The sequence below is a fragment of the Macaca nemestrina genome, chromosome 12 (assembly GCF_043159975.1).
Source record: "Macaca nemestrina isolate mMacNem1 chromosome 12, mMacNem.hap1, whole genome shotgun sequence".
Taxonomy (NCBI): domain Eukaryota; kingdom Metazoa; phylum Chordata; class Mammalia; order Primates; family Cercopithecidae; genus Macaca; species Macaca nemestrina.
The window spans coordinates 56,330,058-56,351,450 of record NC_092136.1 but is presented as its reverse complement, the minus strand read 5'-3'; the positions used below and the strand labels follow the sequence as shown (position 1 = coordinate 56,351,450).

The 21,393-nt window shown below is 42.2% G+C and overlaps 1 protein-coding gene and 1 pseudogene across 6 annotated transcripts in view; one reads left to right on the top strand and one right to left on the bottom strand.

The window, feature by feature from the left end:
- The window catches only part of LOC105488759 (zinc finger protein 143), a 63,157-nt gene that overhangs the window by 15,751 nt on the left and 26,013 nt on the right, over positions 1-21,393 (top strand). For all 6 annotated transcript variants that reach the window (XM_011753158.3, XM_011753157.3, XM_071075114.1 and 3 more), the window contains 5 exons: positions 797-993; positions 1,883-1,957; positions 16,814-16,933; positions 18,487-18,562; positions 20,355-20,480. In XM_011753158.3, the coding sequence (XP_011751460.1) occupies positions 797-993; positions 1,883-1,957; positions 16,814-16,933; positions 18,487-18,562; positions 20,355-20,480 (594 nt within the window). The remainder of the gene's footprint in view (positions 1-796; positions 994-1,882; positions 1,958-16,813; positions 16,934-18,486; positions 18,563-20,354; positions 20,481-21,393) is intronic.
- Positions 14,385-14,775, bottom strand: LOC139357510 (large ribosomal subunit protein eL42-like; annotated as a pseudogene).

The following is a 21,393-nucleotide window of genomic DNA, read 5'->3' as shown; positions in this document are numbered from 1 at the left end:
ATAAGTTAATTGTAACTGGCTAGATTTATTATTTCACTCTCTCTCTATATATATATCGATATAAAATCACAATTTCATATCGATACCATTATAGATATAGATATATCTTAGTGTGGACATTTAGAGGGTAAAAAGAAAAACACCGTGGAGGGACTGTGGAGTTATACTGACATGAGTTCAAATTCTGATTTCTCTACATATTGTTTTTGACTGTTAATTGTTAGTGTGGTTTTTTTTGTTTGTTTTTTGAGAGGGACTCTCGCTCTGTTGCCCAGGCTGGAGTGCAGTGGCGTAATCTTGGCTCACTGCAACCTCTGCTTCCCAGGTTCAAGAGATTCTCCTGCCTTAGCCTCCCCAGGAGCTGGGAATACAGGCGTGTGCCACCATGCCCGGCTGATTTTTTTTCTATTTTTAGTAGAGCGGGTGTTTCACCGTGTTAGCCAGGATGGTCTCAATCTCCTGACCTTGTGATCTGCCCGTCTCGGCCTCTCAGAGTGCTGGGATTATAGGCTTGAGCCACTGCACCCGGCCTGTTAGTGTTTTTTAAATTTTCTGATTCCTAAGGAAAGTGATGTTACTTCTCCAAACCTGAGTTCCCATTTATACAATGAAGGCGGTAAATATACCTGCCTTGCAGAATTACTGTGAGGATTAAATGAAATAACACATATAAAGTACATGGTCCAGTACTCAGAGTAAACTACTCAATAAAAGCTCATTTCTCTCTTCCTTTCAATATGTAAATATTTGTCAGATTTTACCTTTAATTTAATGCCATTCTCTTCCACTCTCTCAGATAGTTATGACCAGAGTGCATTACAGGCAGTTCAGCTGGAAGATGGCACCACAGCTTATATCCACCACGCAGTGCAAGTCCCGCAGTCTGACACCATCTTGGCAATTCAGGCTGATGGGACAGTGGCAGGTCTGCACACTGGGGATGCCACAATTGACCCCGACACCATCAGTGCTTTGGAACAGTATGCAGCAAAGGTACAGCATTTCACAATGTTAAGAATGTCCAATATATAACTTCTTTATTTTTCATGAAAAGAAAACAAAACAAAAAAGTACACCTCATCAAAAAAAACTGGCCAATTTTGGCCAGGCATGGCGTGATATCACACCTATAATCCTAGCAGTTTGGGATGCCAAGATGGGAGGATTGTTTGAGCACAGATCCCTGTCTCAAATTCAGAAATTAAAAAAAGAAAAAGACACTAGCAATTCAAAGTCAAAATCAGTCAGTATCGAAGAGATCAGCATTTATCTTAAGTGAAGTGTAGAAAGACTGGAAAAAAAAAATAAGGGAATAGGGTAAAGGCTTATAGAAGAGAAATGAGTGGCAGGTAATTCACCAAAAGATATACAAGGATGAAGAGCTATAAAAGAAAGTATAAATGGAACTGCTTATGAATTAAGAAGTAGTAACTATAGATGAGGAAAAGTAAAGGAAAGTCTCAAGTTTTATATCAAAAGGGCTGATATTTTTCCCCTGCATTGAACATGTATCTCTCATATAACTTAAAAGGTTTTGTTTTTTTTTTTTCACTTTTATTAGGGAAATTTTCTTTTTTTTCCTTTACAAACAAAATAAATAGAGACAGAGTCTTGCTCTTTTGCCCAGGCTGGTTTTGAACTCCTGGGCTCAAATTATCCTCTTGCCTCAGCCTCCCAAAGTGCTGGGATTACTGGCGTGAGCCACCATGCCCAACCTATTATGGAAATTTTCAAATATACACAAAAATAAATGATAACGAAGCACCATGTACTTTTTTTTTCTTTTGTTGTTTTTGCAAGCTTCTCCCTGAACCATGTACTTAACCAGGCTAAACCATTATCAAAATGGAAAATGTTTTAAAGCTTTATTTTATTCCTATAGGTGTCCATTGATGGAAGTGAAAGTGTAACAGGTACTGGAATGATTGGAGAAAATGAGCAAGAGAAAAAAATGCAGGTATGTAAAACTACTTTTTAATATAAAAATCTATCTTAGCATTTCTGTGCCCTTCTATGGATGAAAGTAAGAATAGGTAACTCACTACCTCTCTAGGAAAATCTCACCAATTCAGAAAAACAATGTATGTATTAGGCAGCAGCTTTCTCAAACTGCCTGAGGTCCCAGTGTTCATTGGTGGATGCAAAATGACACTAAAGAAATGGAAATATCACAGAAATCCAGTTGAAACTTGTATGCTGAATTCTAAGGCAGTTTTCTGGACAAGGCAGTTGTGGAGACGAGGTGATTTCCTGACTGCCCCCACCCATGGCATGGCAATTTGTGGATACTTTTTCTGGGACTCCATCATGATTCTTTCTAAATAATCCTCACTGCTTTGCTTTTTGTATTTTTAAATTTCTTCTCCTTCCAACTGATTCCCTCCATATTTTCCTTTTCAACTTCTGAAGGGGGAGTCCAGCCTAGCTAATCTTGGACAAAGCTGTTTATACTTTTTCTACCAGACTGCTTCCTGGTCTGCAGGTGGCCTATGGGCTGGTTTCCCATGGTTCAAATGTTCACCCTGGGTCCAGTCATTGGCTGCCCCTTACCTAATTAACAGCCTAGAGCACCAGTGCTTCTCAAAGTTTTGTAGTATGTACAAAGTAGTCACAGGTACATTCTTGGGTATCTCCTACAATCAAAAATTCAAAACTTTATGTTATTCAAGAATTGTTTTTGTGTTTGCGGGGGATGTTTGTGTGGAGGGTATGCTTGGAGCTTATACAATCATTGTAGGACATTCCTGCTTTAATGCTGCTCTTTATTTTCTCACCAATTATCTCTAATATTTTGTTGACTGTTCCTTTATAGTAGTTTTTTTTTTTTTCATTCTTCAGAGTTTTATTATATTTAACTCCTTAAATTGCTACTCAGGGTCACATTTATAACCTTGAGCATTAACATGACCACTTATGACATTGAGTGATACTGTTAGGGGTTGTCAAGAAGATTTTACATTTATGCTAATAGTAAGTGATAAAATAACAGGAATCACTGAAATCACTTGTAGAAATATGCTTCTGGCCAGGCATGGTGGCTCATGCCTGTAATCCCAGCACTTTGGGAAGGCTGAGGTATATGGATGAGTTGAGGTCGGGAGTTCGAGACCAACTTGGCCAACATGGTGAAACCCTGCCTCTACTAAAAATACAAAAAATTAGCCAGGCATGGTGGCTAGTGCCTATAATCCAAGCTACTCAGGAGGCTGAGGCAGGAGAATCGCTTGAACCCAGGAGGCGGAGGTTGCAGTAAGCCCAGATCGCACTATTGCACTCCAGCCTGGGCAGCAAGAACGAAACTGTCTCAAAAAAAAAAAAAAAAAAAAAAGAAATATGATGCTTCTACACATTGCTGAATAGCCAGTATTTCTGTTTACCAGCTGAAGTGATGCCACAAAGTGGCAATAGTATAAATACAGTTTTCAGTTCACTAAGCCCATCAGCTTTGATGCTGTGTGATTCTTAGCAAAATTTTCAGGTCTCAATTCATATTCATATTTTGTGAATGAAATGAGACTTTAAGGTGGGTGTGGTGGCTCACACCTGTAATCTGAATACTTTGAGAGGCTGAGGTGGGAAGATTGCTTGAACCCAGAAGTTTGAGACCAGCCTGGGCAACAAAGTGAGACTCTGTCTGTACAAAAAATTTAAAAATTAGCAAGACATGGTGGCACACATTTGTAGTCACAACTATTTGGGAGGCTAGGGCAGGAGGATCGCTTGAGCCCGTGGTTTGAAGTTATAGTGAGCTGATTGTGCCACTGCACTCCAGCCTGGGCAACAGAGCAAGACCCTGTTCTCCCCCACCCCCCAAAAAATGAGACTTCAATATTTTTTGTACAGTTCTATGTCAAATCCACCTAAGTCAACCTCTATTAAGATGCAAACACAGGGCTGGGCACGGTGGCTCAAGCCTGTAATCCCAGCACTTTGGGAGGCCGAGGCGGGCGGATCACGAGGTCAGGAGATCGAGACCATCCTGGCTAACACGGTGAAACCCCGTCTCTACTAAAAAATACAAAAAACTAGCCGGGCGAGGTGGCTGGCGCCTGTAGTCCCAGCTACTCGGGAGGCTGAGGCAGGAGAATGGCGTAAACCCGGGAGGCGGAGCTTGCAGTGAGCTGAGGTCTGGCCACTGCACTCCAGCCTGGGCAGCAGAGCGAGACTCTGTCTCAAAAAAAAAAAAAAAAGATGCAAACACAGGGTAAATATATGCGGGAGTTATAGGTCAGTGGCTTGGAGTATTGGAGTGGCCCAATAAGTTCTCTGTCTTACTGGTGACTGACAGACAACTACATTTTTAAAAAATAGAATATTTTAAAGAAAAGGCTGGGTGCAGTGACTCACGCTGTAATCCTAGCACTTTGGGAGGCCAAGGCGGGTGGATCCCCTGAGGTCAGGGGTCTGAGACCAGCCTGGCCAACATGGTGAAACCCCATCTCTACTAAAAATACAAAAATTAGTTGGGTGTGGTGGTGTGTGCCTATAATCCCAGCTACTCGGGAAGCTGAGGCAGGAGAATCGCTTCAACCTAGGAAGTGGGGGTTGCACTGAGCCAAGATTGCACCGCTGCACCCCAGCCTGGGCAACAGAGCGAGACTGTCTGAAAAAAAAAAAAAATTTCTGAACTCAGAAACTTAACTAGGAATTCAGAACTGCTGAGGCAAAATGTCATAAAAAGCCCCATTACTCTTTATCTGTAGACATATTACCATTTGGTATGGGTACCAGTAGACAAATAGAAGACTGTTGAATAGGATTCTTTTTTTTTTTTACTGTAGCTCTTTCTCCTTTGCCTTTTATACCTCTTCCTTACAGACTAGATCTGCAATGTCCAGTACGGTTGCCACTAGCCATATGTGGCACTTGAAATGTGACTAGTCCAAATTGAGATGTGCTGTAAGTAGATTTTGGAGACGTAGTACGATAAAAAGAATGTAAAATATCAATAATTTCTTATATTGATAACATCGAAATGATAATTTGGACTTACTGGGTTAAACAAAATAATTACTATTAATTTCACCTGTTTCTTTTAATTTTTTTCAGTTGGTTACTAGAAATTTTTTATTTTATTTTATTATTTTATTATATTGATTTATGTATTTTGAGATGGAGTCTTACTCTCTTGCCCAGGGTGGAGTGCAGTGGTGTGATCTTGGCTCATTGCAACCTCCACCTCCCAGGTTCAGATGTTTCTTCTGCCTCAGCCTCCCGAGTAGCTGGGATTACAGGCATGCACCACCACACCCAGCTAATTTTTGTATTTTTTAATAGAGACAGGGTTTCCTCCTGTTGACCAGTCTGGTCTTGAACTCCTTACCTCCAGCAATCAACCCACCTCAGCCTCCCAAAATGCTGGGATTACAGGTTTGAGCCAACATGCCTGGTACTTTTTTTTTTTTTGACACAGAGTCTTGCTCTGTCAGACTGGAGTGCAGTGGCGCAATCTTAGCTCACTGCAACCTCCGTTCAAGCCTGCTCAGTTCAAGCAGTTCTCCTGCCTCAGCCTCCCGAGTAGCTGGGACTACAGGCATGCACCACCATGCCTGGCTAATTTTTTGTATATTTAGTAGAGATGGGGTTTCACCATGCTGGCCAGGCTGGTCTCGAACTCCTGACCTTGTGATCTGCCCATTCGGCCTCCCAAAGTGCTGGGACCACAGGCGTGAGCCACCACGCCTGACCCCTATTTTATTTATTTTTTTATTTTTTGAGACTGAGTCTTGCTCTGTTGCTCAGGCTGGAGTGTAGTAGTGCAGTGTTGGCTCAAGTGAGCCTCCTGCCTTGACGTCCCAAAGTCCTGGGATTATAGGTGTGAACCAATTTACGTGGCCAGGGTTTTTTTTTTTTTTTTGAGATGGCGTCTCACTCTGTCACCAGGCTGGAGTGCAGTGGCGTGATCTCAGCTCTCTGCAACCTCCGCCTCCTGGGTTCAAACAGTTTTCCTGCCTCAACCTCCTAAGTAGCTGGGACTACAGGCACATGCCACCACACATAGCTAATATTTGTATTTTCAGTAGATACAGGGTTTCACCATGTTGGCCAGGATGGTCTCGATCTCTTGACCTCGTGACCCGGCCGCGTCAGCCTCCCAAAGTGCTGGGGTTACAGGCGTGAGCCACCGTGCCTGGCTCAGAAAATTTTTAATTACATATGTGACTTGCACTTGTGACTCATTATATTTCTCTTCATTAGTGCTGGATCGGAAGTTCATGACTTCACCATTCTCTAAAACAATTAATTACCATATTTAAGGTTGAGAACCTAGTACTTTGGTTTTTTGTGGTTTTTGTTTTTTGAGACAGGGTCTTGCTTTGTTGCCCAGGCTGGAGTGCAGTGGCCTGATCTCAGCTCATTGCAACCTCTGCCTCCTGGGTTTAACCGATTCTCCTGCCTCACCCTCCTGAGTAGCTGGGATCACAGGCACATGCCACCATGCCCGGCTAATTTTTTATATTTTTGTTAAAGAAATATAAAAAAAAATTTTTTTTGTATTTCACCATGTTGGCCAGGCTGATCACAAACTCCTGACCTCAAGTGATCCACCTGCCTCTGCCTCCCAAAGTGCTGGGATTACAGGCGTGAGTCACCATGCCCAGCCTAAACCCTGCTTTTCTAAGTCTCTATCTTTCCACCTCTAAAAGAAAGCTATTAATTAGATCGATGACTGTCTTAGGGGCAAGTTTTTTTTTTTTTTTTTTTTTTTTTTTGAGATGGAATCTCACTCTGTTGCCCAGGCTGGAGTGCAACGGCCTGATCTCGGCTCACTGTAGCCTCTGCCTCCTGGTGGAACTCCTGACCTCCAGTGATCTGCCCACCTCAGCCTCCCAAAGCACTAGGATTACAGGCATGAGCCACCACACCTGGCCAAAGATTTTTTAAGATAATATTTGTAGTAGTTTTTTTTTAATTCAGAGAAAGTACAAAGAAGAAAACCCAAAATGACCCATAATCTTACTCTACACATATCTATTTTACATATTTTTAAAGATAAAAGTAATCATGTTTATGTTTAGAAAATCCAAATAGTATAGATTAGTAAAAAATAAAAAGTGAGAGATTTACTACCTGATGATAATTATTGTTAGAAATCGACTGTTTTTGTTTTCTCCTCTCTGTCCTTTTTTGTTTTTTTTTTTTTTTTTATGAGAAGAGTCTCGCTCTATCACCCAGGCTGGAGTAGAGTGGCACAATCTCGGCTCACTGCAACCTCTGCCTCCTGGGTTCAAGTGATTCTCATGCCTGAGCTTCCCAAGTAGCAGGAATTACAGGCTCACACCACCATGCCCAGCTAATTTTTGTATTTTTAGTAGAAACAAGGTTTTGCCATGTTGGCCAGGCTGGTCTGAACTCCTACCCTCACGTGATCCATCTGGCTCGGCCTCCCAAGGATTATAGGCAGGAGCCACCGTGCCCCGCCTTGTTTTTGTTTTTTAATCTTCCTGGCAGTGCTGATGTGTCTCATGGTTCCTTAGAAGTTCCTCTGGTGCCACACTTCTAGGATTGTTTCCTTTCTTCAAAGAGAACACGTTTTTTAAAATTCAAATTGTTTTTATTTTATCCTCCCCCAAGAATATAGATTATTTACATCATACAAATTAACAAATACCAGATTGTAAGTTATATCTCCCATGTGCATTAGGCCATTACAGTAAATGGGATTATAACTACTAAACCAGACAATATAATGCAATATTTATCCTCAGCCCTACTGAGTCTCTCACTCTATGATTACAGAAGCTCTGCTAGTTAGGTGCCACTAGACTACAGCATCCTGAAACCTGGTAGGTTAATAGCTTGAGCTCTAGAGCCAAACTCCTTCAGATCTCACTTCCTAGATTTTGGCCATGGGCAAGTTACATTACTTAACCCCTCTGAGTCTCATTTTTTTCTATTTGTAAATCATAGATAATATTGAATTCATTGGGTAGCCAGGGGGGCATACATTAGACAGTATGTGTAAAGCAGCCACCACAGTGCATAACATAAATGCAACTGCTCAGTAAATGCCAGTTAGCCTCTTTATTTTTGAGGTCACTTTGGAATTTAATCTTAGCTCCAGTCATGTATCTACCTCTGGAATTTGCACCTCTTTAGAATATAGTGGTCCTAGGTGCTAGTATAACTATCACCTCCTAGATTGTTTAAGCCTAAAAGGACTTAGGTTATCTGTCTAGTATGGGCTTTTCAAGCCCTGTTTTTTGAGGTTTCAGTAGTCCTGTCAGGGACTCGCAGATCTCTGATCTACCCTCATCTGCCAAGGCCAGCAGCTCCAGTTCCTTTGTCTGTTTTACACAGTAGAATGCTGTGTAAAATTTTATCTGCCAAAGGTGTTTGACTCCTTCAAAAAAGAAAAAACATTACTGACTTAGAACAATATGTGTGTGATTTTGTTTTTTGTTTTTTTTTTTTTGAGACAGTCTCATCTGTCACCCAGGCTGGAGTGCAGTTGCACAATCTCGGCTCACTGCAGCCTTTGCCTCCTGGGTTCAAGCAATTCTCCTGCCTCAGCCTCCTGAGTAGCTGGGACTACAGGCACCCGCCTCCACGCCTGGCTAATTTTTTGTATTTTTAGTAGAGACAGGGTTTCACTGTGTTAGCCAGGATGGTCTTGTGATCTGCCTGCCTCAGCCTCCCAAAGTTCTGGGATTACAGGTGTGAGCCACTGCACTCGGTGTTTTTTTTTTTTTTTTTTGAGATGGAATTTCACTCTTGTCACCCAGGCCGGAGTGCAATGATGCAATCTTGGCTCACTGCAACCTCCGACTCCCAGGTTCAAGCAATTCTCCTGCCTTAGCCTCCCGAGTAGCTGGGATTACAGGTGCCCGCCACCACGCCCGGCTAATTTTTGTATTTTTAGTAGAGATGGGATTTCACCATGTTGGCCAGGTTGGTCTCAAACTCCTGACCTCAGGTGATCTGCCTGCCTCGGCCTCCCAAAGTGCTGAGATTACAGGCTTGAGCCACCACACCTGGCCACAATATGTTCTTTATGGACAGGCAGATATGCCCTATGTATCTTGCACAATATTACACATGATGAATTTATGGCAGAGCTAAGGTTATGTCTTAATTCTCAGAACATACATTAAATACCAGTTAAGTCATTTTCTATACATGGTTCTTGGAAGCTGATTAATATTTCATTGGTGTTAGCTTCAAAATTGCCCTTGAGAGTTTTCCCTTGTGATGATATATCAGATTGCTGTTTCTTTGACAGAGACTGCACATATCTCATGCTACATAACCCTGAAGTACCTATTATAGTTTTGGTCTTTTAATTGAGCTTTTGAGTTATGGATTCTGTCCATTTTTGCCCCTAAAACATCTGTAGAATCAGCTATTGCTTTCTATTCCACAGTCATTATCCTAGGTTTGTTTTTATCACTTCTTTCCTGCATATTTATGATTATACAAACTTCTTTTGGTTTCCCTACCTTATTTGTCTTTTCAATCTGTTCCCCGCCATTACTGTAGTTCTCTTTCTAAAATGCAGATAGCCAGGCATGGTGGCACGTGCCTGTAGTCCCAGCTGTTCGGGAGGCTGAGACACAAGAATTGCTTCAACCTGTGAGGCGGAGGTTGCAGTGACCTGAGATTGCACCACTGCACTCCAGTGTGGGCAACAGAACGAGACCCTGTCTCAAAAATAATAATAATAATAATTAATTAATTAATTAAAACACAGAGCTGATCTTGGCTTGTCCCTTACTTAAAAATTTTTAACACCTTCCTTTGGCTTTCATTGTCTAGGCTTACTGTTCGGGGTAGCATCTATTGCTTTTCACAAACTTGGTCCTAAACTTTCATTTTCATGAAACTCATTCTATTATGTAAGCATAATACTCTCATGTTGTTTCCACTTCTTCTAGATATACTGTAAACCTTTGATCATACTGTTCCTTCTGCCTGGACAGCACTCCCCAGTCGTCTTCTTCAGCCTTCAAATTTCACCCCTAGACAGCTTGCCCTAACCTACATCTCCCTACTTTTGCATTTTGCCCTGTTAGATCTTTTCATAGACTCCTGTGATAGCAATTATTATGTTCCATTATAATCCTTCATTAATAGCACAGTTTTACTAGCTAGACTGAGAGCCCTACAAAGGCAGGAACAGTATTTTATTTATCATTTTAAGAAGTAGGTATTTAGCCAATCATTTATTAAACATTTATTATTTTACAATGTTGTGATAGGAAGTGGTAGGGAGTTGTGATGGAGGGATAGGTATAAAGGGTAGTTTATTGGAAATAGAATAAGGTATAGATACAAAGCGGGTTCCAAATAGAAAAAAAACATTTATTTGGGAATTGAGAAGGTAAATGTTAGCCTAGATTGGAGATAAAGAGCTTTGCAAGGAAACATTTCCAATAAAAAGAGAGGGAATCCTATCACACCCAAATACTCTATGCATTGAGATAAAAGCCAGAATGACTTTTTGACTGTGTCTTCCTGGCCTTTTATTTTTCCAACTACTGTATACTGTAGGTCATTGCTATTTTTGTAGTTTTCTTTCCAGAGGTTCCTTTTGTTAGTTGGGTGTTTGTACAGGTATTCATCCTACTGCACTTTGTGAGAATGCCTTTAAGAGAGGTCTGTTTTGGGTAATTAGATAGTAGTGGAAATAATTCTGTTGGACACTGCCCTTACTAATAATTCTCATAGCATGCCAAATGCTAGTGACTTCAGCTGGCTTACAAATACGAAACCTTGCTGTTATCACCCATGTCCCCACCCCATAGGCACACATTCAGAAACCTCAGTAGTTCTCCCTAAACTGAATTTTCTGACCCTTATTTTACTACTGTAAGTTCTTAAAGTCTCCACTATAGACATTAAGAATAGGAGCAAAAACAAGTACATTTTTGGAAAAAATTTCCAATACTCATCATTGGTTAGGAATTCAACATTGTTTCCTTGGCTTAACTAAATTAGATGCCAAATTCCTGGTATGTGTTTCATACCAGAAATGAAGCTCCTAATAAATTGTCTTAGGAGGAAGCAATAGAAGAACAGAAAAGATTCAGATATGAGTCTTTCAGGGATTATTTGCTGCTGCTACCTAGTCTGAAAGTGTGAGCAGCTGGGCTTAGTTTGACAGATGTGGAAAGGTGGTAAGCACTTTCATTTCATAGTGCTCTTAGAGAGGAGGGGAAGAGAACAGGAAGAAGAGTCCTTTTCTCTTAATTTGGAGTCTTTCGTCAGTTGAAATCTGCCTTTACAAATCATATAAAGCCTGATGTCAATTCTACTAAAATAAAGCTCTACACTTATATGTGTATTTAAAAAACACTGGGCTGGGCATGTGGCCCACATCTGTAATCCAAACACTTTGGGAGGCTGAGGCAGGAGGATTGCTTGAGGCCAGGAGTTCAAGACCAGCCTAGACAACATGACAAGACTCCCTCTGTACAATTTTTTTTTTTTTTTTTAAAACAAACTGAGCGTGGTGGTACACACCTGTTGTCCTAACTACATGGGAGGCTAGGCAAGAGGATCACTTGAGCCCAGGAGTTGGAGGGTGCAATGAGCTGTGATTGTGCCACTGTACTCTAGCCTGAGCGACAGAGTGAGACCCCATCTCTAAAATAAATAAATAAAAAATACTGAATGGAAATAGACCAAGAAGTTGACAATGGTTTTCCCTGGATGGTGGAATTATAACATGCTTGAGCTTTTTTTTTTCTTTTTTCTTTTTTTTTTTTTTTTTTTTGAGACAGGGTCTCATTTATTATCCAGGCTGGAGGGCAGTGGAACAATCTTGGCTCAGTGTAGCCTCAACCTCCTGGGTTCAAGTAATCCTCCTGCCTCAGCCCCTCAAGTAGCTGGGATGACAGGCACACACCACTATGCCCAGCTAATTTTTGTATTTTTTTGTAGAAATGGGGTTTTGCCATGTTGCCCAGACTGGTCTCCAACTCCTGGGCTCAAGTGATCCATCTGCCTCAATCTCTCAAAAGTGCTGGGATTACAAATGTGAGCTACCGTGCCTGGTTGAACTTTTTGTTCTTCACTATGGTATCCAGATTCCTCCAGAGTATATGTGTTGCTGTTACAATACATGAAAAAAATTATAATGAAGTTATTAAAATAATAGCTAATTTTTAAAGGGTTCATAGAGGCTCTTCTGTTTTCATGAGATGTAAACAGAAACTGATTTTTTTGAGACAGGATCTCATTCTGACACCCAAGCTGGAGTGCAGTGGGGCGATCATAGCTTACTGCAGCCTTGATCTCCCAAGGCTCAGGTGATCCTCCCACCTCAGCCTCCCAAGTAGCTGGGACCACAGGTACACACCACCACACCCAGCTAGTTTTTTATCTTTTGCAGAGATGGGGGTTCCCCCATGTTTCCCATGCCGGTCTCAAACTCCTGGGTTCAAACGATCCTCCCACCTTGGCCTCCTAAAGTGTTGGAATTATAGGCATGAACCACTGCATTTGGCCTAAGAAACTTTTTTGTTCTAATAATATTTGATTTCCATTTCTTACAGTTTTATTAAGATATATTTCACATACTAGCTGGGCAAAGTGTTACATGCCTGTAGTTCCAGCTATTCAGGAAGCTGAGACAGGAGGATTCCTTGAACCCAAGAACTTGAGTCTAGTGTGGACAACATAGCAAGACTCCAATTTCTTAAAACAAGAAAAAGATATATTTTACATACTTTTTTTTTTTTTTAAATTTTTGAGACAGGGTCTCGCTTTGTCACTGTAATTTTATCTATTTTATTTCTGTATTACTTTTTTGTTTATTAAGACAGGTGTCAGCTGGGCATGGTGGCTCACACCCCTAATCCCAGCACTTTGGGAGGCCAAGGCAGGCAGATTACAAGGTCAGGAGATCGAGACCATCCTGGCTAACACGGTGAAACCCCGTCTCTACTAAAAATACAAAATAAATTAGCTGGGCATGGTGGCGGGCGCCTGTAGTCCCAGCTACTTGGGAGGCTAAGGCAGGAGAATGACATGAACCCGGGAGGTGGAGCTTGCAGTGAGCTGAGATTGTGCCACTACACTCCAGCCTGGGCGACAGAGCGAGACTCCGTCTCAAAAAAAAGAAAGACAGGTGTCTCACTCTGTCACCCAGGATGGAGTGCAGTGGCACAAACACAGCTTGCTGCAGCCTAACCTCCTGGACTTGAACAATCCTCTCACCTCAGTCCTGAGTAGCTGGAGTTATAGGCAGGTGCCACCATGCACAGCTGATGTTTTTGCATTTTTTGTAGAAATGGGGTTTCACCATTTGCCCAGGATAGTCTCGAGCTCCTGATCTCAAATGATCTGCCTTTCTGGGCCTCCAAAAGTGCTGGGATTATAGGCTTGAGCCACTGTGCCCAGCCTACATACTATTTATTTATTGATTCATTTAGTTTTGTTTGTTTGAGATGGAGTTTTGCTCTTATTGCCCAGGCTGGAGTGCAATAGCATGATCTTAGCTCAGTGCAACCTCTACCTCCTGGGTTCAAGTGATTCTCCTGCCTCAGCCTTCCAAGTGGCTGAGATTATAGGCATTCGCCACCACACCTAGCTAATTTTTTTTTTTTTTTTTTTTTTTTTGAGACGGAGTCTCGCTCTGTCTCCCAGGCTGGAGTGCGGTGGCGCGATCTCCACTCACTGCAAGCTCCGCCTCCCGGGTTCACGCCATTCTCCTGCCTCAGCCTCCCTGTGGCTGGGACTACAGGCGCCCACCACCACGCCCGGCTAATTTTTGTATTTTTAGTAGAGACGGGGTTTCACCGTGTTAGTCAGGATGGTCTCGATCTCCTGACCTCGTGATCCGCCCATCTCGGCCTCCCAAAGTGCTGGGATTACAGGCGTGAGCCACCGCGCCCGGCCTTTTTTTTTTTTTTTGAGATGGAGGCTTGCTCCTTTCCCAGGCTGGAGTGCAGTGGCTTGATCTCGGCTCACTGCATCTTCTGCCTCCCAGGTTCAAGCGAGTCTCCTGCCACTGTCTCCCTGGTAGCTGGAATTATAAGCACATGCCACAACGCCCGCCTATTTTTTGTAATTTTTAGTAGAGACAGGGTTTCACTGTATTGGCTAGGCTGGTCTGGAACTCCCAACCTCAGGTGAATTCGCCTACCTTGGCCTCCCAGAATGCTGGGATTACAGTTGTGAGCCACTGCACCCAGCCCTAATTTTGTATTTTTAGTAGAGATAGGGTTTCACTGTGTTTGTCAGACTGGTCTCGAACTCGACCTCAGGTGATCCACCCACCTTGGCATCCCAAAGTGTTGAGATTACAGGCCTGAGCCACCGTGCCTGGCACAGCCTACATACTTAAATTTACCCATTAGAGTATACAGCTTAGTGGTTTTTAGTAAATTCAAAAAATTGAACAGTTACCACAATCTTTTTTTTTTTTTTTTTTTTGAACATAAACTCAAGATTTTATTGTCTTCATAATAAAAGATGACACTTAGAACTGGATCACTTGGCCCTTTCTCTTCTTATCTCCTCCCAGTTCAAAATGCTTGCATCTTTTAATAGCCAGCATTCTCTTAGATCTGCAGTTGGGCTCAACGCACTCAAGCCTTAGCACAATCTTCTTTGTAGTTTTAGCCTTTTTCCGGAAAATCGGCTTAGTTTGCCCACCATAGCCACTCTGCTTCCTGTCATAACGCCGCTTTCCCTGGGCATAGAGAATCCTTGCCCTTCTTGTACTGTGTCACTTTGTGGGGTTGGTGCTTGCCACACTTCTTACAGAAAGTCCGGCGGGTTTTAGGGACGTTAACCATGCTTGCGAGAGCGATACCGGCACGGGAAGAAAAAAAGCCAGTTATCACAATCTTAATTTTAGAACTTTAAAAATACCCCTAAAAAGAAAAATTTCTTGTAATTCTGTTCATATATTTTAGTGGTATGAATCCTTTTATAAATCTTACGACATTTTCAGGGTGAACCTAGCACTGTGAGTTATGAAGGCATATAAGACATAGTTCTTGACTTCAAGTAACTGATAGACTAATAGGGAAGAGAAGGAAATATAAATATCTTTACAACAAGACAGTGTGAAGGTCAAGTTTCATACCAGTGATATAAGCTAAATATCACAGGTTTGCTGAGGAAGTGAAGAATCATCTGTGTTTGGAATGATGAGAACAGGCCTCATGGAAGTAGGGAGATGGAATTTTCTAGACAGAAAAGATGTAGAATTACATTTTTCTTTGTATAGGCACTTTTCAGTCTATAATGAACATTTCCCTTTTGCCCATTGGGAATTATGCATACTTTTTTTTTTTTTTTTTTGAGACGGAATCTCACTCTGTCTCCAGGCTGGAGTGCAGTGGCGTGATCTCAGCTCTCTGCAACCTCCGCCTCCTGGGTTCAAGCGATTCTTCTGCCTCAGCCTCCCGAGTAGCCTGGACTATAGGCCTGTGCACCTCCACGCCCAGCTAATTTTTGTATTTTTAGTAGAGATGGGGTTTCACCATGTTGGCCAGGATGTTCTCGATCTCTTGACCTCGTGACACGCCCACCTTGGCCTCACAAAGTGCTAGGATTACAGGTGTGAGCCACTGCACCTGGCCTATGCATACTTTTATACAAATATTTTATCAACAGATCTACCTTCATTCAGATAATTATGGTCTGCAACGTTTAATAGACATACCACAGTATGGGGATGACAAAATAAATAGCTTGTAATTTAACAATTACACTGAGATCTCTCCTGCTTGTTTTTTAGTTGATTTATATTACAAGGAAAAGTCAAAGTCTTTCTATATTCTTGTCACCTAATGCAGGGTATTTCTCAATTCCCTCACTGTTATTCTAGCCTCTGTAACTCCTCCTTTCTCTCCCCTTACCATTCTGGAATGTGTGTAATTGTAGTAGGTCATTACCCAGAATTATGTGCCATGTGTGACAGTCTGCAGAGATAGGATGTTGCAACACTATCACCACATGGCCCACAGAGTAGAAAGTCATTCTTCAATTTTTATGATACCCTAATTTCTATTTTAAAAAGCCTTTAAAAATCAGTGTTTGGATTTTTATGGTATTACATCCCAGAAAAATGATCTTCTAATGAATATAAGTGCAGAGTAGTAATTTTTTTGTATGGATTGTAATGTTTCCTATAGGTGACTCAGATGATCTAATTCCCCCCTTTCTCATTGCTTTTGAAATTGAAAACACTTCTGGCATTGTTTTTAGGACACAGATTCTAAAAAAAAGCAGGTAGACGGATCACTTGAGTATATCAAGGAATACCTGCATCCAATGAAGATGCTACTTATGTTGATTTTCTAGAGTGGGAATAATCTGTGAGCTCCAGCTGTGTATTTCTGTGACTCTCCTTTTGACTGCTGTACTTTCAGAGTCACTGAATTCAGCCATGCAATGGAATTAATGTGACTGACTTAGGGTGAGAATCCTAATAAAGTGATGACCTGAGATTGGAAACCCACATAACAGTTTTATCTTTTTTATTCTGAAAATCATAATTTGTCTATTTTATTTCTGTATTATTGATGGATTGATTGAGACAGGTCTCACTCTGTCACCCAGGCTGGAGTGCAGTGGTGCAACCACAGTGCACTGCAGCCTTGACCTCCCTGGGCTCAGGTGATCCTCCCACCTCAGCTTCCCAAGTGCCTGGAAACCACAGATGCACCACTACACCTGGGTAACTTTTTAATATTTTTTTATATAGAGACAGGGTTTTGCTGTGTTGCCCAGGCTGGTCTTGAACTCCTGGGCTCAAATGATCCGCCTACCTCTGCCTCCCCATGTGCTAGGATTACTGGCATGAGCCACTGTGCCTGGCTTAAGTAATTTAAATGATACTATTTGTTTTATTTAGATTGTTTTACAAGGACATGCTGCAAGAGTAACTGCTAAATCTCAGCAGAGTGGAGAGAAGGCATTTCGATGTGAATATGATGGATGTGGAAAATTATATACAACAGCTCATCATCTCAAGGTATATATAAAAGAAATGTTCTATCTGGTTATGAGAATACCTAGGATATTAAATACTAAGATCATATTTTTGTGTAATTCAGATGCCACTGTTTTGTCCCAGTTATCAAGATACTGGGACTTGGTCACACTCATACACAGACATGTAAAAACCTATGCAGACTTTAGAGACTGTTAATTTTTTGAGGGCTTGGACTGTGTTTTTTTCATCTCTGTATTCCTAGTGTCCAGGATACTACCTGGCACATGGTAGGTACTCTATGTATTTGAATATATGTTGTCAAGTATGAAATCCATATAATTATATGAGAGATATGTGTGTAGTCACACATCTCTGTTAATTCACTGAAATCTAGCAAAAGTTGGTATTAATTTGTCTTTTAAATATTTGGGCTAAGGCCGGGTGCAGTGGCTCACGCCTGTAATCCCAATACTTTGGGAGGCCGAGGTGGGTGGATCACCTGAGATCAGGAGTTCGAGACCAGCCTGGCCACATGGTGAAACCCTGTCTCTACTAAAAATACAAAATTAGCCGGGCGCGGTGGCAGGCGCCTGTAATCCCAGCTACTTGGGAGGCTGAGACAGGAGAATTGCTTGAACCCGGGAGGCAGAGGTTGCAGTGAACCAAGATTGCGCCACTGCACTCTAGCCTGGGCAGCAAAAAGCGAAACTCCATCTCAAAAAAATAATAATAAATACATAAATATTTGGGCTAAGTATTATTATTTCACTTGTTGCTATATGTAACAGAATATACCATGACTCAATAATAGCTAAGATTTGTTAAAGAACTTCCAATGTGTCACGAAGTGTGCACTTAGCATATCTGGAATAGTGACCCTAGGGCCCATCTTCACTATTTATCAGTAACCTTGGCATGTTAGTTGACCTCTTAGTACCTCATTTTCCTCATCTATAAAATTGGATCCTAAGAGTTGTCTCCCTCTCAGAGTGGTTGTAAAAATTAAATAAATTAATACCATACACATAAAGTACTAAAAAGAGTGGCCTGATGTGGTAAATGTTCAGTAAATGTTAGCCATTGTCATTGTTACTCATTTGTCACAGCATCCCTCTATGGTAGATACTATTGTGTCCCTACTTTTCAGAGAGGCCTTTGAGGCTTAGAGAAGGCAAGTGCCCATGTCCACACCACTGGGCAGTGGTGGATCCTTGCCTCAGATCCAGGCCCCTCTAGCAGCAGCCTCCACACTCTGAACCTTACGTTGTGTAGCCTCTCCCAGCCCCCTGCTTCTAGTTTCTCATCATGTGTATGTTTCATGCAAACACCTTTGACCACTCGAGAAAGCTCACACCTCAAACGTTCCTGTTCCCTACTTAAAATATTATTAGTAGGTACCTCTTAATATTTAACATTTAGGTCTATATTGAGAACTATTGGGCTATCGTTTTTGTGAAGTTATCTTTTTTATAAGGAAAAAAAAGCATACAACAAAATCATTTAGCAGTGTGGGAAAAAGTAGGTCTGTGTTGCAACCATATTCCTGAGGAATAGGTAAAGGAAATAGAATCATGCCTGCATTTTAATCACAGGTCCATGAGAGGTCACACACAGGAGATCGGCCTTATCAGTGTGAGCATGCAGGCTGTGGGAAGGCATTTGCAACAGGTAAAAGTATGAATTTTGTTTTTTTCTTGGTTCTAATTAGGGGTCAAGTAGAGACAGGCTAGTGGAAGGAACTGACCCCTTGGCTGTGTCTGAATCTGCAGAAGCACATGATCAGTTCTTCAGTCTCTCTCATAACTGCCTTTTGTCCTGCTTGCTCTAGACCCCTCTGTTCTTTCTTCACTGACCTGTCTCTGCCTGCTGTGTTTTTTCCTTCCTTCCTTCCTTCCTTCCTTCCTTCCTTCCTTCCTTCCTTCCTTCCTTCCTTCCTTCCTTCCTTCCTTCCTCCCTCCCTCCCTCCCTCCCTCCCTCCCTCCCTCCCTCCCTCCCTCCCTCCCTCCCTCCCTCTCTCCCTCCCTCCCTCTCTCCCTCCCTCCCTCCCTCCCTCCCTCCCTCTCTCCCTCCCTCCCTCTCTCCCTTCCCACAGTTTCACTCTGTCGCTCACTCAGGTTGGAGTGCAGTGGCAGGATCTTGGCTCACTGCAACCTCTGCCTCCCAGGTTCAAGCAATTCTAGTGCCTCAGTCTCCCAAGTAGCTGGGATTACAGGCGCGCGACACCATGCCTGGCTAATATTTTGTGTTTTTAGTAGAGATGGGGTTTCACTATGTTGGCCAGGCTGCTCTCAAACTCCTGGTCTCAAGTATTCCATCCGTCTTGGCCTCCCAAAGTGTTGGGATTACAGGTGTGAGCCACTGCACCCGGCCTGCCTGCTGTGTTTGATACTTTTCACTCCTCCACATTGTTTATTTTAGCAGGAAAATAAAAGCCAAGCTTTAAAGGCTGCCATAGACTCCAACATCAGGACAGGCCTTAGCAATGGGATGAGACCTCTGCATCCAGCAGGGCCAGGACTGGCACCAGACCTCCTGACTTCCATTCTTCATTCCATGTCTTGATTCTACTTTGAGCTTTTGGAGTATGAGAACATCTGATAAAACTGAAGCACTTGCCAGGCGCGGTGGCTCACACCTGTAATCCCAGCACTTTGGGAGGCTGAGGCGGGTGGATCACAAGGTCAGGAGATCGAGACCATCCTGGCTAACACGGTGAAACCCCATCTCTACTAAAAATACAAAAAATTAGCCGGGTGTGGTGGTGGGCACCTGTGGTCCCAGCTACTCAGGAGGCTGAGGCAGGAGAATGGCGTGAACCCGGGAGGCGGAGCTTGCAGTGAGCCGAGATCACGCCACTGCACTCCAGCCTGGGTGACAGAGCAAGACTCTGTCTCAAAAAAAAAAACAAAACAAAACAAAACTGAAGCACTTTAGAAAAGAAACACACAGCCTCTTCTAGACAGAAATGAAACTATTGAATTTTTAGGATGGCAGTCCTGAGCTGTGATACTTTTGTACATTTTTTTGTTTGTTTGTTTTTGAGATGGAATCTCACTCTGTTGCTGGAGTGCAGTGGCGTGATCTCGGCTGACCGCAACCTCCGCTCCTGGGTTCAAGCGATTCTCCTGTCTCAGCCTCCCAAGTAGCCGGGACTACAGGCATGCACCACCACACCCGGATAATTTTTTGTATTTTTAGTAGAGACGGAGTTTCACCATGTTGGCCAGGCTGGGCTGGAACTCCTGACTTCAGGTGATCCGCCCGCCTTGGTCTCCCAAAGTGCTGGGGGTACAGGTGTTAGCCACCGTGCCTGGCCCTTTTGTACATTTTAAATAGTTATTCAGTGTATTTGCCTAATATTTTATACTTGGTATTGACTATATTTTTCAGTGACTTAATCTCAGTGTGCACGTTTAGAGGAATATTGTGTAATGACATTTCTTTTAATTTTTTCTTAAAGGTTATGGATTAAAAAGTCACGTCAGAACTCATACAGGAGAAAAGCCATATCGGTGTTCAGAAGATAATTGTACTAAATCTTTCAAAACTTCAGGAGATCTACAGAAACACATCAGAACTCATACAGGTACTAGTGGAAACAGAGTGTCATATTAGGCCAGGAATTCTTAAATCTGCAGGGAGGGGACTTGAGGAAGGAGTCTCTGGAAGAGTTTCAGGAAGTCAGTATCAAGGACCTCTCTTAAAACCCTGAAATTCCATATGACTTGCTGTTTGTGCATGTCTGCTGCTTTCAGGATGAGGTCCCATAGCTCTGTTAGATTCTCAGAAGGGTCTATGTCCCAGAAAGGATTAACAGTGGCCCTAGACCACGAACTCTCTCAGGTTTTAGGAGTTGTCTGGGCAACAAGTTTATTTACCTAGGATTACACATCTAATTAGCAGCCGAGCTGAGACAGAACCTAAGGCACCCAGTTGTTTTCCTGCATTAAGCAGCTGCTAAAGAAAGTGTCTGAACCCCAACAGCCCCACAGAAAGGAAGACTCATTACTTTTTGTGATCATTTCTCTTTAAATTTTATCTTCTTTTCCTAAATAGTACTTTATTCTTATCTCCCCGACCATCTCCTCTCCTCCTTATACTTGATTACTTGTGGAGTTGGTATTAATAAGGTAAATATTTGCTTTGGATTGGAGCTAAAAAAAGTTCAGCAGCTATTGATAAGAGATGCTATTATGAGCTGTTGACTAAATAATGCAGCATTAAGGTAATTTAGTTTGGGATTTTAGTATAGATGTTTTGAACATGGTGTGATAGCTGTGTCCCCATATGTGGAAATATATGAAATAGTTTAGCTAATTTCCATGTAGGATTCTTGCAGCTATTAATGTTTAACCTGCAACTCAAGTGTGACCCCAAATTGGCTTTACTTTACAACATTGAGGAACAGAACTGTAGGTCCCTGCTTCCATCTCATTCATACACTTTTTATTTATTGTATCAGAGGTGAGTATTTCCAAGCTCCCATAAATTCTACTTGA